This window comes from Podarcis filfolensis (assembly GCF_964270895.1).
Source record: "Podarcis filfolensis genome assembly, chromosome: 10".
Lineage (NCBI taxonomy): Eukaryota > Metazoa > Chordata > Lepidosauria > Squamata > Lacertidae > Podarcis > Podarcis filfolensis.
In genome coordinates, this window is record NC_139612.1 from 63,497,897 (window position 1) to 63,516,416 (window position 18,520).

At 46.6% G+C, this 18,520-nt stretch overlaps 2 protein-coding genes across 7 annotated transcripts in view; one reads left to right on the forward strand and one right to left on the reverse strand.

The window, feature by feature from the left end:
• The window catches only part of LOC310742912 (GTPase KRas), a 79,185-nt gene that overhangs the window by 15,350 nt on the left and 45,315 nt on the right, over positions 1 to 18,520 (reverse strand). Inside the window, exons 1-9 of one of the 6 annotated variants that reach the window (XM_083572746.1) lie at positions 10,286 to 10,388; positions 9,611 to 9,628; positions 7,136 to 7,220; positions 6,831 to 6,922; positions 4,771 to 4,872; positions 4,044 to 4,181; positions 2,674 to 2,820; positions 1,256 to 1,359; positions 218 to 407 (exon numbers count right to left, since the gene is read on the reverse strand). In XM_083572746.1, coding sequence (XP_083428872.1) covers positions 218 to 407; positions 1,256 to 1,359; positions 2,674 to 2,820; positions 4,044 to 4,181; positions 4,771 to 4,872; positions 6,831 to 6,922; positions 7,136 to 7,220; positions 9,611 to 9,628; positions 10,286 to 10,288 — 879 coding nt within the window. In that variant the 5' untranslated portion in view covers positions 10,289 to 10,388. Of the gene's footprint in view, positions 1 to 133; positions 408 to 1,255; positions 1,360 to 2,673; positions 2,821 to 4,043; positions 4,182 to 4,770; positions 4,873 to 6,830; positions 6,923 to 7,135; positions 7,221 to 9,606; positions 9,629 to 10,285; positions 10,389 to 18,520 lie in introns of those variants that run through there. The other 5 variants (XM_083572741.1, XM_083572745.1, XM_083572747.1 and 2 more) reach the window with 5 other exon arrangements.
• ETFRF1 (electron transfer flavoprotein regulatory factor 1) lies at positions 11,680 to 16,546 on the forward strand. Its single transcript, XM_083573254.1, has 3 exons — positions 11,680 to 11,779; positions 16,041 to 16,125; positions 16,234 to 16,546. Exons 2-3 carry the CDS (start codon positions 16,066 to 16,068, stop codon positions 16,447 to 16,449), a joined length of 276 nt encoding a protein of 91 aa, XP_083429380.1. The 5' UTR covers positions 11,680 to 11,779; positions 16,041 to 16,065; the 3' UTR covers positions 16,450 to 16,546.

Here is an 18,520-nt window from a genome sequence, read left to right on the forward strand (position 1 = left end):
TGATGGAAACAACCGTACATTCCTACTACAGAGGCAATTTGCTTTGTAACTCTTGTCCCTTATCAATCTACTATACTACGGCTTATCAATCTACTACACTATGATGCCTTCTTCCCCCTCAGCCAACCCTTACCTTTAGATGTTCTGTCTTGCTTTCCTGACTAACTTCTCCTACCAGCTTACGGCCCTTTTTCCCTTTCTTGACCACGCTACTCACGGATTTCACCGTTTTGATCGGTGGCATCTCCAGCTTTGGGGGCTCGCTAGGGAAAGTCCGGAAAGGGGACAAATGGTCGTAATGGGTGTGCAAGATGCGCACCGCCACATCGCAAATGGCCAGCGCCTTCGGGAGCTCAAACCCGTTCCACGGCTCCCTCTGGTCGTCGTAAAAGATCTGGCTGCGGAACCTGGTTGCGAAGAATGCAGACACAATTATGCACCACAAGAACGTTCTTACAAACTCTGACCCATCTCAATATCTTTCCCCCATCTATTCTGTAAATCTCGCGCTGGACCTCAGTGTCCGGGCTGAACGATGGGGGTGGAGACGCTCCTTCAGGTATACTGGGCCAAGGCCGTTTAGGGCTTTAAAGGTCAGCACCAACACTTTGAATTGTGCTCGGAAACGTACTGGGAGCCAATGCAGATCTCTCAGGACCGGTGTTATGTGGTCCCGGCGGCCGCTCCCAGTCACCAGTCTAGCTGCCGCATTCTGGATTAATTGCAGTTTCCGGGTCACCTTCAAAGGTAGCCCCACGTGGAGCGCATTGCAGTAGTCCAAGCGGGAGACAACTAGAGCATGCACCACTCTGGCGAGACAGTCTGTGGGCAGGTAGGGTCTTAGTCTGCGTACCAGATGGAGCTGGTAGACGGCCGCCCTGGACACAGAATTAACCTGTGCCTCCATGGACAGCTGTGAGTCCAAAATGACTCCCAGGCTGTGCACCTGGTCCTTCAGGGGCACAGTTACCCCATTCAGGACCAGGAAGTCCCCCACACCCGCCCGCCCCCTGTCCCCCAAAAACAGTACTTCTGTCTTGTCAGGATTTCAAGATGCTTGAAACAGAGAGCATCCGGCCTTAACAAAAGAGGTTGGAATACATGGTGCTAATTCCTAGGTAACCATCTAGTGACTCCACTTGATCAATATGCCAAATGTTACCTGACCAGGACATGGGATCATACTGTGTTATCATGGCTCCCAGGAGAAAAGAAAAGCTCTTCAACAAGCCCCCTCTCCTCTTCAAACGCTTACTTTGGAACTTTCTTGAGATTTGCCCAAATGCACAATGTAACATTCTGCTCCTTAATGACAACCTCCATGTTCCCGCTTTCAGATTCTGCATAGCTGCTGGCTTCCTGCACGGAACATTGAAATGGAGAGAATTAAGGCTTGCCGCACAAATCAGTGATGCTTCTTGAGAGCACTGGAATGACCAATGGGAGTTGCCTTCACGGAAAGAGAATCAGGAGTGAAAATATCTCAGTGCAATCTTACAGGAAGAAAAGCCATAAACTCTCCCAGAATTCTAACTGACATATTCTCAGGACCCTTGCAAATGATGCCACCCATTTTTCTTCCTATCATTGTGGTGCAATGAGTCAGTGCGTCAGGCTGTTAGCCAGAAAATCCGTGGTTCAAGCCCTCCCAGGAACAGCTGTGGGCGCACGATTCCTGCATTGCAGAAACTCTACACTTCTATGTGCTAACACCAATTACTTTGGGGTACTTTCAACACATTAGGTGGAGCAAAACCAAGTTTGCAAACCAAGGTATAACTGGCAAGTAGCTGCAGCTAATCCGGTCTACGATATGTATTGCCCATATGATAATACAGGTTTCTAAACCCTTGTGCCCATACACACATTACATTTTGGGTCCAATTCAAACCAAACAAACCATAATGTGTGCATCAGCCCTCAAGACTCTAGTGCAGCAGTTCTCAACCTGTGGGTCCCCCGATGTTGTTGGACTACAACTCCCATCATCCCTGAGTTCTGGCCTTGCTAGCTAGGGTGATGGGAGTTGTAGTTCAACAACATCTGGGGACCCACAGGTTGCGAAAGGCTGCTCTAGCGGAAGGTGGGCTGGAGGCAGCTTACCTGACCTCCCAGGAAGTGAAAACATGCTTCCTAGGAGCAGGGAGGTGGCAGGGAGGTCTACACAGTGCAAATGCACCAGTGGAGGCAATCTGGCCTCCTAAAAAGGTAAAGGACCCCTAGACGGTTAAGTCCAGTCAAAGGCGACTATTGGGTTGAGGCGCTCATCTCGCTTTCAGGCCGAGGGAGCCGCCGTTTGCCCACAGACAGCTTTCCTGGTCATGTGGCCAGCATGACTAAACCGCTTCTGGCACAACGGAACACCATGACGGAAGCCAGAGCACACGGAAATGCCGTTTACCTTCCCGCCGCAATGGTACCTATTTATCTACTTGCACTGGCGTGCTTTTGAACTGCTAGGTTGGCAGGAGCTGGGACAGAGCAACAGGAGCTCACCCTGTCGCGGGGATTCGAACAGCCAACCTTCCGATCGGCATGCCCAAGAGGCTCAGAGGTTTAGACCACAGCGCCGCTACATTCACAACCCCCCAGCTGTCCCACAGGTGGTAAGAAGCAACAGGCAACCTCAAGGCAACACCTCAAGGATCTGAAATAATACCAACATCTGTTTACCCTCAGCATTTGTTCTGTGGCTGCGTTGTATTTGTCGTGAAGGAGGGACTGCAGTTGCTGGATGGTTTCCGTGTACTGCGCAACATGCTTCGCAGAGAGCTCGTGGAAAGGAGTGTCCATGATGAAAAATTCCAACTTCTCGATTAGCTAGGAGACATTTAAACTTTCTCTGTTAGTTGATAATAAGATAAACAGGAGGAATTCAATATTCTGCATGCTAGAGATCGAGGGAGAAGGAAGAGGGGGTGGTTTTGCTATCCCGGGAAAATCAGAATCCCCTTTCTGCCCTCAATCACAAGGTTTGCTAACACTTCTTTGAAGTTTCAACTTCAGTCTTGCCTGGATTCACTTATGACCGTGCCCCCACATCCAGTCGCCCACCACCAGAGTCACCACAGACCATGGGTGCAGCCAATCAATAAAAATACATAGCAAACTGAAGTTCTGTCCCCCGCAACAAAAGGCCTGCCCCCCCAACCAAAAGATTCTGGCTACGCCCCTGCCACTCACATGTTGAAGTAAATCCCATAGAATCAGGGGCACATGAGGCAAAATCCATGGGTTGGCTTCAGTTACGTGTAGAATAGACTCAATAATAATAATAATAATAATTTATACCCCACCCATCTGGCTGGGTTTCCCCAGCCACTCTGAGCGGCTTCCAACAGAATATTAAAATACAACCACCTATTAAACATTAAAAACTTCCCTGAACAGGGCTGCCTTCAGATGCCTTCTAAAAGTCTGGTAGTTGTTTATTTATTTGACATCTGGTGGGAGGGCGTTCCACAGGGCGGGTGCCACTACCGAGAAGGCCCTCTGCCTGGTTCCCTGTAACTTGGCTTCTCACAAGGGAACTTCCAGAAGACCCTCGGAGCTGGATCTCAGTGCCTGGGCAAACGATGGGGGTGGAGATGCTCCTTCAGGTATACTTCAGGTGTACATTGAAACCAGTGAGTGTACTCTAAACTTGACAAAGTCTGGTTCCAAACCTTCAGGCATCACGGCACACCATGCCAACCAAGGAAAGAGAAGAGGGCTAGGGAAACCCAGTCAGATAGACAGGGTACAATTTATTAATTATTATTATTATTATTATTATTATTATTATTATTATTATTATTATTACCACTAGCCACAATGGCTATATTCTGCCTCCACATCTGGCGCAGCAATGCTTCTGAAGGCCAGCTGCTAGAAAACACAGGGGAAGGGAGGACAGTCTTGTGTTCGAATCCTGATTGCTGGTTTCCCACAGTTCAGCCACTGTGAGAACAGGGGGCTGGACTAGCTGGGCCATCGGCCTGATCCAGGAGGTACTTCTTAAGGTGTTATTCGGAAGCCTTTTCTCCCAAATGACAGAGACTTACTTCCAGCACCTGGTTGCCCTTCGCAATAACAAGCTGGATGTCATTATTTGGGTCTTCTTTCCACAAGCTCATGAAAGTATTGATATCCTGGGGGATAGTTGGGTCTGGGCTCCCATCGCAGCCTGTGTAGTGGTTCCACTAGGAGGAAATAAGACACGAAACACTCACTGTGGCGTAAAGAAGAAATCAATTAATAGGGAGTGAAATATGCTCAGAGTCGAGGGTGGATTTCATGCTCTTTATTCAGCTCATAGTGGTGAGGAGGAATGGAAGTTCCCCCAGAATGTCTGCTTTATATACATTATTTACACAATAGGCCCCACACGATTGGCTAATTCCAGGATTCTCCTAGGCCAATCAGGTTGCGGATTCACTTCCACCTGGAGCTGGATTGGGTGGCTCCTGTGGACCAATCAGACTGCTGCATTCTGGATCCTATTGTTCTAGGACCAATCAGACTGCTGCATTTTCGATCCTAGTCAACTCAGTACATAACAGGGAGTTATCAAGGCAACTGGATAAATGTGTTTTATGTTTTATGGTCTCCCAGATTTGAGGTGACTGCCCATTTCCACTGCTGTTATAAACTTATATTTTTAACAGGAGGCTGCATGACATCTCCAGCATTTAAAATTTCGCTTTTGATTCCATTTTTTTCCCCTTAAGGAAACCAGAGCTGAAGTATTCTATGGCTATTAACACTGTGTGATTCGAGACCCACATATACCTGAGCGAGAGCTCTGTATTTCGACTTCCACTGGGCCGCGGTCAGAAAGTTTTCCTCCAGAACATGAATTTCAGAAAGTTCAATCCCTCTGCGTTCTTGATCCTGCATGGAACATAACCAGGTTGGTTTTATTTTGACCTGCATGATAAGGAGCACCTGCCTGAAGAGCTATTTATTCAGCAATCCACTGCCTCAAGGATGGGGAACGGATGGTCCTGTGACTGTTGCTGAACTATAACTCCCATCACTCCTGGCTCTTGGCCTTGGCGGTGCCTGCAGTGCTCCCTCAATCCATTACATTAGGCCTGAAACAAGCACTAGGCTGCTTTATGTGCTTGGTTGCCCATGACAGCTTCTCCAGTTTGCAAATGTGGTCCCAGGTCCGGAAAGGTTGGCAATCCCTGGTGTGATGCAGAGCTGTTCTAAAGCTGTCATTGGAAGTGTATTGCCAGGGACTGGCTGGAGGTGAGGTACTGATCACCAGGAGAAAGGAAGGTTAGAGACTGACTTGGAAGGAAGGATCTGTAAACTGGGGGAGCCTGCAAACAGCCGGGAGACGAGAGCCAGAGGCAGGAGAAGCTTCAGGATTGGAGAATGAGGAACAGGTGCAGGAGGAGGGAGAGAGAAGTCAGGCTGGTGTGGAGTCAAGTGCTTCCACATCTCCTCCTGCTGCTCCGCTGTCTCCCAGGACCAGGAGAGGGCTGAAGAGGGAGGAGCAGAGGCAGGCTACACGCAGGCATAGTCTTTACCTGCTTGTGCGCAGCTCTGGTGGGGAAGATACATAAGCCAAGGTCTGGGGTGGGGTCTCTCTATTGCTGCACCTGCCTCATCGGGGGCACACCTAGGAGTAGCTGAGAGACATAAGAAGGATGGACATGACTGTCCCTAACTTGTACTTCTGGCAATGAGGAGATAGATGATAGATAGATAGATAGATAGATAGATGATAGATAATTTATTACGGTCGGAGACCAGCTTATAAAACACACTTGGGGGTACAATCCAGAAGGAAAACAAACATTTAAAGCAATGTACAACAATAAATTTAAAATTTATAAATGCGATAAGTGTATAGACACTTAAAACTTTAAGATAAGCTACCGCAGCAAGATGACCCAGAGTCACCCATGGAACCGCGTTTGGGGATTTTCTTGACGAACTAGTTTGAGTCAGGAGATGGTCTGCACCTACAGATCTGTACACAGAATCTGGCGACCATCCGGGTCGTCTTATGATCTTTGCCTAACAGGAAAAGGTCGAATTTTTGCTTTTCCGGGAGGTCAGCAAGCCTCACCAGCAGGGGATCAATGGTCTCACTACGTGCCTCTTCATAAAAGGGACGTCTAAAGAACAAGTGCTCTGGGCTTCCTATATCCCCCAATGAACAGGCGCAAAGTCTCTGAGCATATGGGACTTTTTAAAAGGATCCTTCCAGGACTGGTGAGGGCAGAGCTGAGCTTCTGGCGAGTATAAAAGCCCTTCTTGCATTTTTGGATACGAGAAAGAAGAGATATGCTGCTGGTGCGGCTATATATCTCTCAATTTCTCCAATTTTATAGTTGGGGCACTTTGAGCAGTCCTGCTGTCTCTCGGTGTCTATGATTCTTTGCCTGACTGTAGCTTTTGCCTGGCCTAACCCCAGACTTAGAAGGGCTTGAGGGGCAAAACCCAGTTTCTGAAGGGTGTTCAGGACAATGAAGAGTTATGGTAATTCCTTCCTCTGGACATTCCTTGCCTGACAATGCCATGACATGTACCTACCCCTTAGAGCCAGACAACAGGAAAGGGGGACTCTGCAAGCTTGATGCCTGCGCAGCCTTATTCGCATCCCATGAAAACCATCATCCTGTTATCCTGGTACCGACCACAGCCACTTGGAAGCAAAGCCTGGGGAAAGCTGCAGCTCACCAGTCTCTCATGAACAATATCCAAGGTTCAATATCTCAGGCAGAGCTAGGAATGTCCCTCCGTTGTCACCACCAGACAGTGCAGACAACAGATGGACAAATGGTCAGACTCAACCGAAGGCGATTTCTAACTTTCTCTGAGTGTGAACAAACCTTGGCCTCCAGTCGTTCCGTCTTCTCTCGTTCAATCCTTTCCTTTTCGAGTCGCGCAGCTTCCTCTAGCTCGGCACGTACCCGGGCCTGCTCTGAAAAAAGGGGAAAAAACAGAGATTGTCAATAGTGAGACAGAAAGGAGTTTAATAATGGGAGCAAACTGTTGCAAACACCAACTATGTCAGCACATGAAGACTTTGCACAAGGCTAAATATTCAGATATACAGAAGCAGAAGGATAATGGAGCTTCGTGCCTTCTTACTCCACCAATTTAAAACGGGAACATGGTGCGAAATGCGCCCTACCTTCCTCCAGAAGTCTTCTCTCCTCTTCTTCTCTCAGCAGCCTCATCTTTTCAGCTTTGCTAAGCTTCTTTTTTCCACCAGCTGACTGAATTTTAAAAAGGGGGGGAAACCCATATATTACTATTTTTCAGTGCTTTTTTTCTAGGGGGAATGCAGGGGGATGCATACCCCTAAACATTTTGTGAATCTTTGTACTTTTGTCCATTTACTGTATTTATTTTTCCCAATTTGAACTATAAAATGGTGATTTTCTAGAGTCAAAAGGAGAGCACCCCTAAACATTTTTTTAGGAAAAAAAGGACAGAGAGAGAGACAGAGAGAGAGTGTGTGTCGGTAGCACAATTGGGGCTCAACTACTTTATTCCTGATGTTGGGGTAAGGATATTTATTTGTGGAATACAGTTTATCTATATTGCAATATTGCAAACAGTTTTGCCTAACAATTTAACTTGAAAGGTACTTCTACGGTTACCAGGAGCACTGTTTGAAAACCATCCATTGAACAAACTTCACTGAACAAAACAGGAGGAATTTAGAAGGAAAAGGAGGCAGTGGTTTTCCCTGTCCATTACTGAAACACACATCTCTAGATACAGAGTTGGTTTGTATGCGGCACAGAGCCAATATAAGGCTTTAGTGCAAACAAACAAGGCTGCGGACAAAGGGAGATCACTGCTGCTTTGCTGCTGCTCTAGTTCCTAGTGCTGCTGTTCTGCTGTTTAGGAAGCTATGGTTTGCCTTAGTATACCATCCAAACCAAGGCTTGTGGTTTGTCACATTCCAGACAAGCCATGAGCTGTAACCAAGGTTTGTTTTATGGTTTACAGCACGGGTCAGCAAACTTTTTCAGCAGGGGGCCGGTCCACTGTCCCTCAGACCTTGTGGAGGGCCGGACTATATTTTTTGGGGGGGAATGAATTCCTATGCCCCACAAATAACCCAGAGATGCATTTTAAATAAAAGGACGCATTCTACTAATGTAAAAACACGCTGATTCCTGGACCGTCCGTGGGCTGGATTTAGAAGGCATTTGCGCCGGATCCGGCCCCCGGTCCTTAGTTTGCCTAACCACGGTTTACAGGTTTGCCTACCCATGGTTTACAGGTTTGCCTGGAGGAGTGAAGCCAAACCAGGGCTTAGCTCACAGCAGTGCAGGAGGAAGAAGACTGGAAGCAGGACAGCAGCAGAACAATCTCCATTACGAGCATACCAGTTGACACATATAGATATATAGATATAGATATAGAATGGCAGGATTGATTTCAGTGAAACAATGTGGATTGTCTAAGACCCAGAGCTTCTGCATATCTCTCCTAGCTAGGAGCAGCAAGTGGTTTGGATGGAGGACCTAACATTAGCAGTTTGGATAAAAAGCAAAGACTGTATTGCATGTCGGAGCCTCCGTATGACCGAGCTGAAATGGCTATTCCTCCGGCCGTAACTTCGGAATCTCCTCCGACGGTGATTAACGACCTAAGCCTTTGCATGAGGCTTCAGGCACACTCCCAAATCCGCAGAGTACCCAGACAGCAGCAGAAGAGACAGAAATATGTGCTACATTGCTACGTTTATTTCTAACTACGCAGGATAGAAAGAATACGTGTTTGCTCTCTGTGAGAGACAGAAAACAAAAGGAACAAAGAAACAGGAAACTAGTAACATCAACATCTGTCTCCCGTCTCCCTTGAGACTTCCAACAGTCTGGAATGTCAACAGAGTTTTGCGACTCCAAGAACTGCACAGTGGCATAACAGAAACCTAACATTGCATTGGGAGCTATAGCTCAGTCAGTAGAGCATGAGACTCTTAATCTCAGGGTCATGGGTCTGAGCCCCACATTGGGCAAAAGAGTGCAGGGGTTAGGACAAGATGACCCTTGTGGTCCCATCCTACTCTACAAGTCTGTGCTTCTGTGACTCTAGGCCAAGTATTTAGGGACAGGGCGACCAGCTAAGATAGTTAGCAATGAACCTTTAAAAAAAATCTAATTGTAACCAAGTAAAGGAGAACATCCCATAATTCCCAGCCAGCAAGGCCAACTATCATGTAAAGCCAGCCTCCCTCAACCTGATGCCTTCCAGATGTTTTGGACTCTAATTCCCATCAGCCCCAGCCAGTGCGGCCAATCTTCAGGGATGATGGGAATTGTAGTTCAACAACACTTGGAGGGCACCAGCTTGGGAAAAGCTGATATAAATAATTGCCACCTTATAAATAATAACCACAACCTTTAATCAAACAGTTCTTGAACTGAAATATATTTTCACTAACAATATATATATTATTGATTCTGCCGAGTGACCATACAAGCAGCATTTAATATAATTTCTCGCAGAAAAGCAGGATACAATCTTGAAATAACATTAAGCATGCAATATCAATACTTGGCATTTGGGCTGTTGTAACTATAGGCAGTTGTGTCAACAATAAGCAGCTGATCTACTGGACTACCTACCTAACTAGCAACCTACCTACCTTTTTCTTTTTTGGACCCTAAATGTTGCAAGGCAAAAGAAGAGAGAAAGTCAGAGGAAACAGATATCATAAACAAACAGTCAAAACTGGAAATATATATACGTATATACTGCGGGGGGCGGCAGCTAGGGTTGCCCTATGTCTGGAATTTCCTGGACATAGCCGGGATTTGGCCGTTGGAAACAGTGTCTGGTTGGAAATCGCTGAAATGTCTGGGGAAATGGACATTTGTCAACCCATGTCGGAAGGCGAATTTCCTTTAAAATTGCTCAAAAAGCTCAACAACTTTTGTGTCCAGATTTTCACAACCCTAACAGTAGCAGCAGGGGTGGGGGTGGGGGACAGCACGCCCCGGGTTTAAATGAATTATATTTTTGCTGTTTCTGGAGAATTTAAAGCATGCATAATTATGTGCTTTGCATAAAATAAAACATACTGAAGCCAATTGTCAAAAGAATTCTTTAAAGCATTTTGCAAAGGGCAGATGAGAAGCAGATGGCCATTGCACTAAGGCTTCCACACATTTATTTGACTCGCACCTAATTTGCGTATGCAGATTTATGCTAATGACACAACCCACTCCTCCCCCCCCCAATTTTGATGTGGGTGCAAGCGGGGTGGAAATGGGTCCTTGCAAACCAATGGGGCTGCCTCTGCCCCCCTTCCCCCTCTCACCATCTCGCCTCCTCCCTCTGCTCGCCCAGACCAGGGTGGCTGGAAAGTTGTTTACAGCCCCTCCCCTCTGTTTCCCAGGCAACGAGCCCCGCCCACGAGCCCTTGGCTCCGCCCTCCGCTTGCAGCCTATTGAAAGCTCTCCAGGGAGGCAATTCTTCCAAAGGGCTAAGGCGCAAAACTGTTGCATACTTCCGGTTCGAAAGTGCGGAACGTGCATAAAGAAACCCCCTCCCAAAAAAAGGGCAACCAATCCTCATAAATACCATAGAATGGTTGGACTACAACTCCCATCACCCCTAGCTAGCAAGGCCAGAGCTCAGGGGTGATGGGAGTTGTAGTCCAACAACATCTGGGGACCCACAGGTTGAGAACCACTGGTCTAAAAAGATCTGGGATTCCTCCAAGTGCCATGTTTTTCTGCTTGCCCCGCAAGGGAGGCCTCCAAATGGAATCCGGAAGTGTAGCTCCCACTCTGCCTCTTTAACTTTTCTCCCTATCAATATGATTTAAACCGCTTGCTCTGAGTCTAAGCAGCAAAAGCCCTTTTGTATACAGTTCAGATTTCGGGGTTATTTTTGAAGCCTTTACTAACTCTCTCCTGTCAATAAAGACACAATGCAGAAGATCAGAACTCCACACACCCCCCGCAGCCCAGTTGCAATAGTTTAGCAGCACCCAAAGCGTGCATATTGGGAAGTAAGTCCCGCTGAACTCAGCGGGGCTTACTTCTGAGTAAACATGCACTGGCTGCACTGTGTGGAGCCACTCTGCCACAAACCACTCAGAAGGCGGAGTAGATGCTGTCTGTAAGGCTTTTTGAAAAAAGACAACCCAATACAAATTTATTTATTGCAGTTTTAGCCCAGCTCCTCCAAGGAGCTCAAGGTGGTGAGCATACTTCTCCAACCCATTTTATTCTCATAACAACCATGTAAAATAGGTTAGGCTGAGAGTCAGGTGAGTATGGCAAGCTGTTCCCAGTGGGGTCCGGCTGGTGCCACCAAGAACAGCCATTATTATTATTATTAATAATAATAATTCTTATTATTATTAATAATAATAATTCTTATTATTCTTATCCCAATAATTCCAATATCCCAATAATTCTTATTATTCTATTTTATTTTTTAAATCTTTGTAAGTTGCGTAGGACTTTTTTTTTTACATATCAGGCGACTGATGATAATAGTCATAAATGATATTAAGAAATACTACCTACTAGGGGTACAAACCACACTGAACCGAACTGAGTAGAACCTGCTTCCGTGGAGAGAATAGAAGTGACACTGCAGAAATCAGCGTGTGCTACTCTAACCCTTTCATATCTCTACGCTGCCCAGCACCTTGCCGGCAATCCCGCGCAGGCGCACTAGGAGGCTCCGAGCCCACAACCGACCCCGCCGCCTCTTGAAACTCCTGCGCAGGCGCAGTAGTCGTTTGCTACGCCCCGCCTCTCCAACAGCTGGGCAGGCTAGCAAGCCATGGGCTGCGAAGGTAAATACAGTATGTACATAATTATCTCCCCACCCAAAGCTTCTGTATTGGGAGGGAGTCGGGATTTGGGCTGCCTGCTTTGTAAAAGTTGTGGGGAGAGAAGAAAGTGGGGAAGTTTCCACCTTGATAAAAAAAAAAGAGGTTCCTGTACCTTTAAGAGTTTTTAAGACTGAAATGAGGCTGCATTTTAATGTTTTAATGTTGTATTTTAATCTTGTTTTTTAAGCTGCATTTTAATCAATTGTTTTTATATTTGGTGTTAGCCGCCCTGAGCCCAGTCTTGGCTGGGGAGGGCGGGGTATAAGTAAATTTTATTATTATTATTATTGGGGTGGGAGGTGGACTGCTTGTCTTGCAAAAATGAGAAAAGCTGCGCTTACAAAAATTCTCCCCCTTTAACTCTATTTTGTACCTTTAAGATATATATTTGGGGGCGGGGAGTAGCTTGCCTTGCAAAAATGAGGAAAGCTGCACTTGCAAAAATTATCCCCTTTTAACCCTCTTTTGACTGTTCCTGCCCCATAGGGTTGCAAACTTGAGGGACTGCTCTCCATGAAACTGCTGCTTTCACAGAAGCAACAAGCAGGTGGCTGTTTGCTTTCTTTTCCCCCAGGCCAAGTTATCTCGAGGCAGTATAGGATTTTTATTTTATTTTTCATCCAGGCCATTTGATCCTCATAACAACCCTTCGAGGTAGGTGGGTGGCGCTGGCAGCTGGCCCAAGGTCACCCAGAGTGCTTCACGGCAGAGCAGGGAAGTGAAGCTGGTTCTTCCGGGGCTTAGTTCAACACCCTGAACATTGCACAACAATAGTTATTAGTTCCCATGCCAGGAAAACCTCCAGGCATTGACTTCTGCAGATCAAAACTCTTGGAGAAAGGCAGAGGAGAGGATTTATGCTGTGTTGTCCCCACCCAGAACCAACCAGTTGGAAACTTTGTGTATTCCTTATTGCAGGACAATTTGGTGTTTTGCTTCAGATGAGCTACAGGCAATGCTTTCCTTCTAAAAAAATGTTTAGGGGTACAGTGGTACCTCGGGTTAAGTACTTAATTCGTTCTGGAGGTCCGTACTTAACCTGAAACTGTTCTTAACCTGAAGTACCACTTTAGCTAATGGGGCCTCCTGCTGCTGCCATGCCGCCAGAGCACAATTTCTGCTCTTATCCTGAAGCAAAGTTCTTAATCTGGAGCACTATTTCTGGGTTAGCGGAGTCTGCAGCCTGAAGCGTCTGTAACCTGAAGCGTATGTAACCCGAGGTACCACTGTACTCTCATTTTCCTGTTCATATTGAAATACTGCCCCTCAGTGAGGTCAAACTTAGATTCACAAAATGTTTAGGCGTATGTGTACCCCCAGAAAAAAAAAAAAGCACTGGCTACAGGTGTTCCTTAATATATCACGTTGTTGATAATAATATATCCCGCAATACAGAACACTCTGCTCTACTACTTAAAAGAAAAGAAAAAGTGGTCCAATTAAACAAAATAAATCCTAAACTTACCAAAATAAAAAATGCAATTTTAATCATTTAAATTGCAGGTTTATATACCCTTTTCTTACTGATTTAACTACTCCAGAATAACTTACACTCTCTTGTTCTCTAGTACTAAAATAGACAAGAACCATTTGCTCTGGAAAGGTTCTGGGGTGGGGTGGAAGGTGACCTTCATCTACGTCTTTAGATAATTTATTTCAAGCTCTGTTCTAGTTAGGAGCTTGGGAGAAAGAACAATTCAACCAACATTTGACAATTCTGTAAATATAACACCAGTGAAAACAGCAAAATGCAGTATCAAAGCTACTCAGTGCCTCACCTTAGTCGTAAGAAGCAAGGACGGGTTTGTTTCTTAAGTTGTTCTGCAATGCTTCAGTGAAATGATCCATTTTAGGGCTTGGCTAAGTCTCTGAGCATGGGGACTGAGCTAGGTTGCCACCAGCTGTTTTAGGTTAAGTGGGAGCAGATTGTTAACTCCATGGAGCCCAATGGAAATTATGACGAAATAGACATTTATAGGATTGTGAGTGGACTGTAAAGCCCCTGCTTTTCAATTAGTGCATTAGGTGTCATCAGATAATAAGTAGGCAGGTAGAAAAATGTGGTGTATAAGGTGTATAACCAGGTGAGGGTAGCTGAGGGGTCTCAAACGCTCTGTGAATAAGGAACTTCCCTTGCATGTGAAGACAGGCTCAGGAGGATTGAGTGAACGAAACCAGTAGTGGCTCCAGCGGTCCAGAAAGCAGTTTCTGCCTGTGCTGTAAAGGGAAGTGAGGGGCAGATGGGGCTTGTGTACCTGGGAAGATTGCCCATCTAGTTGAAGGAAAACTGATCCTAGACCTCCACTGCCTTGTGGGATATCTTCAGGACAAAGAAAAGACTAAGGAGTAAACCCTACGCAAATCCAGAGCAGGGTCCCTAAGACAGTTGGATGGCGCCTTGTATGCCTCCTTCCTGCAACTTCTGCAGCCAAGCTGGTGCCAAACATCTTGCTCTGCTTTCCTGTAGACCACATCAGTGAGGCTGAGAAGGGGGTCTTGTCGTCTGGGCATCCCAGGACCTCCACACACACTACCCAGGCTTGCCCCCCAAGGAAGTCACTTAGGTGCTGTTAATGCAGCATTTGACTTCACCCCCAGAGGCAACACTCCATTGTCTCTCCAGACAGACGGATGCCAACCAACCGCAAAGCAGGGCCCATCCTTCAAATCAGGGATGGAGAGTCTCTGCAGCTGCCCAGATCTTTGTTGTTGTTTAGTCGTTTAGTTGTGCCCGACTCTTCGTGACCCCATGGATCAGAGCACGCCAGGCACTTCTGTCTTCCACTGCCTCCCGCAGTTTGGTCAAACTCATGCTGGTAGCTTCGAGACCACTGTCTAACCATCTCGTCCTCTGTCGTCCCCTTCTCCTTGTGCCCTCCATCTTTCCCAACATCAGGGTCTTTTCCAGGGAGTCCTTTCTTCTCATGAGGTGGCCAAAGTAAATCCCATCAGTACCACCCAGCACAACCAGTGGTCAGGGATGGTGGCAGTTGTAATCCACAGCTGCAGGATCCATATCCCTGCTTCAAAACGTGAGAACAGAATCCCGGACTAGATTGGCTTTTGGTCCGATCTATCTTAACTGTTTCAGAGTATTTTGATATTTCCATATATCTAAATTAATGGTTCTTATTAGCCTGAGTAGCACCGAGTTAAAAACAAAAGAGGAATGTAAATGGGTAAAATTGATGGTAATTGCAGCCAGACAGGTTATAGCGAGTAATTGGGAAAATGCGGAAGAGCTAGGGGTGAACCAATGGAGGAAAAAAATGAATAATTGAATAATATTATAATTTTAGAATATCTAACTGTGAAGATACACAGAATGAAAGGGTTTAAGGTCAGTGAGAAAGAGGAGGATTGGTTAGAGAAGATACTGAATTATTTGGGTTGGTTTGAACAATTCTGGGCAATTAAAATGTTAAAAGTTAAATAAACCTTGTGGAGCGAGGAGTGTTAATGTATATAGAATTGTACATATGGTTGATTTGAATATGTTATTATTGATTATGTATATTCAATGTATCAGCTGCCTGGGGGGGTTTCAATGTTTGGGTTTTGGTTGTTGGTAAAAAATAAAGAAAAGGAAAACTGTTTCAGAGTATAATAATGGTGGTTGCATTAGGGCCTGCACAATATATTTTGCAAGCGCAAGGAAGACACCCATTGCATCTGGCTCCACTGTTACTAGGGGCTTGTGGAAGTGGAAGGGCTGTGGAGTGAGTGGGTTTCTGCAGTTGGCTAGGTAAAGGGACCCCTGACCATTAGGTCCAGTCGTGACCGACTCTGGGGTTGCGGCGCTCATCTCGCTTTATTGGCCGAGGGAGCCGGCATACAGCTTCCAGGTCATGTGGCCAGCATGACTATGCCACTTCTGGCGAACCAGAGCAGCGCACGGAAACGCCGTTTACCTTCCCGCCGGAGTGGTACCTATTTATCTACTTGCACTTTGACGTGCTTTCGAACTGCTAGGTGGGCAGGAGCTGGGACCGAGCAACGGGAGCTCACCCCGTCACAGGGATTCAAAGTCCTAGGCTCTGTGGTTTAACCCACAGCGCCACCCTCATCCCTCTGCAGTTGGCTAGATGGCCCCTAAAACTGAAGGAAATCAATCAAATCCTCAAGGAGTCGTGTCAAGTAGTTTGCCAGCATCCAAAGCAACAGTAACTGTTCCTTAGTCAGGCTTCATTATGCAGCTAATCTCCGAATGATTGTTCTTCAGGTAGATGCCAGTGCACATGAGTTAAATGCGTGAACTGAACATGACCAATCCGCTAAGATACGAAGTGCTGAACCTTTACAAAAATGTAAGTCCTGAGGGAGTGGAAGCCAGATGCAAACAAAACGCTTTGCCCGTGTTCCGCCCCCCGTGTGACGCTCAACTTTTTTGTTTTTTTGCATTGTGTGCTTTGAAGCTGCTGTACCTCGGAAAGGAATACCCCAAAGGGGCGGACTACTTTCGGACCCGGCTGAAGGCGGCGTTCTTGAAAAACAAGGATGTGAAGGAGCCCGAGAAAATCAAAGAACTCCTTGCCCGAGGGGAGTTTGTCATGAAAGAGCTGGAGGCCTTATACTTCCTCAGGAAATACCGAGCTCTGAAACAGCGTTACTACGAAGAGGATGGCAAATGATGTGCATTGCGGTTCGAAACACTTGCCCCAGGCCATAGGTTAAAGTGGGGGGGGGGACCGATCTACAATTAAAAAAAAGTATAGATTGCCTATTGAACGAAGGTAATGTGTTTTTTTTTGTTTTAAGTTGAAGTTCAGCAATGCTTGCTGTGGTTCTTTTTTCGCAGCCAGCTGTGGGGGAGGAACGCAAATCCACATTTGTGGCCGCCGAGACCATATAACACCAGTCTTGAAAGACCTACACTGGCTCCCAGTACGTTTCCGATCACAATTCAAAGTGTTGGTGTTGACCTTTAAAGCCCTAAACGGCCTTGGCCCAGTATACCTGAAGGAGTGTCTCCACCCCATTGTTCTGCCCAGACACTGAGGTCCAATGCTGAGGGCCTTCTGGCGGTTCCCTTGCTGCAAGAAGCCAAGTTACAGGGAACCAGGCAGAGGGCCTTCTCGGTAGTGGCACCTGCCCTGTGGAACGCCCTCCCGTCAGATGTCAAAGAGAAAAATAACTACCGGACTTTTAGAAGACATCTGAAGGCAGCCCTCTTTAGGGAAGCTTTTAATGTTTAATAGGTTATTGTATTTTAGTGTTTTATTGGAAGCCGCCCAGAGTGGCTGGGGAAACCCAGCTAGATGGGTGGGGTATAAATAATAAATTATTATTATTTGGGGGGGGGGGAAGTCTTCGCACATGCAACCCCCAGCTCCACACAGATGTTTCTGCTGTGTGTTCAGTTGTCAGGGGGCAAGCAAGTGGCCTCAGAGTTGGGGAGCTGCTTGGTGTGCTGTTGCTCCCGTGTTGTTGAGGACGCGACCAAAGAGCACCCAAAAAGAGCTTTGCTGTACATAACTACACATGTCCATGGTTTAAGCCTTCTTCCCAGTTATGCATTTAAAAAGGGAGGTGTGGAGACTTTCCCCCTGTGCTAGTGACATTTCATTTCACCTGGAATAGCACAGTTAGAGCACGAGACGCTTAATCTCAGAGCCGTGGATTTGAACCCAATGTTGGGCAAAAGATTCCTGAATTTCATGGGGTTGGACTAGATGACCCTCAAAATCCCTTCCAACGCTACAGTTCTACAATTCTAATTTCTACAACCACTGCTCTTGCAGTTGGATGTTCAGCTGGACGTACATCTATGCTGAGGGACCCTTGCGCCTTTCCTCTCCCCACAAAGAACTGAAAAGGTCTGCTACCATCTTGGGAAGGTGGGCAAGAATGAGAGAATAGCCTGTTCAGTGGAGAGAGCAGGAGTGGCTGGGATTTACTTACCCAACACAATCTTGTGCACGCCTACTCAGAAGCCGGTACAATTGAAATCAGGTATGCATAAGGAGCTTGGGAAGAGGGTGGGAACAGGTACGGCTGGCTGTGTGTTATGTTAAAGAGAATCCTGTATCCTGGGCGAAGCAAAGCTAGATTTTACACCAAGTCCTATTTGCCTGTGTTTTCAACCTTTAAGCTCACAAAGAGGAAGTACGGCCTTTTAAATGCCAAAGGTGCCGAACCTACACCCTTCCAGGTGAACCACAATTCCCATCAGCCCTGAACACAGCCCACGTTGGCTCAGGCTGGAGTCAGGCAACAGGTTGTCCACTGCTTCTGTAAACAGCTACTATAGGGTATGATCTAAAGGGCCGCCTCTTCCCATATGAACCTACCCAGACCCTGAGATCATCTTCTGAGGCCCCTTTCCGTGTGCTTCCTCCTGGAGAGGTCTGGAGGGTGGCAACACGAGAACAGGGCCTTCTCTGCAGTGGCTCCCCGTCTGCGGAATGCTCTCCCCAGGGAGGCTCGCCTGGCGCCTTCAATATTAACCTTTAAGTGCCAGGGGAAAATGTTCCTTTTTAACCAGGCCATGAGCTGATTAACAGGCTTATGTCCTTTTAAATGTTTGTGGGAGTGGGGGTTCTTGTGTTGTTTTGGTCTTGTTTGTCACTTTGCGGTTTTACTGTGAACCGTTGCGGTTACTGTGAACCCTGAGAACTTTGGACGGAAGGTTGTATACAAATTTAATAAATAATATTGGCACATGAAGTCACCCCCCTGCTGAAGCAAAGCAAGTCTGGGTTT

What these genes read in the sequence shown, in the direction of transcription:
- ETFRF1 (XM_083573254.1), top strand. Translation starts at nt 16,066, where the DNA reads ATGCGTGAACTGAACATGACCAATCCGCTAAGATACGAAGTGCTGAAC. An exon ending in TGCTGAACCTTTACAAAAAT is followed by an intron (nt 16,126 to 16,233) that starts GTAAGTCCTGAG and finishes TGTGCTTTGAAG; the next exon opens with CTGCTGTACCTCGGAAAGGA.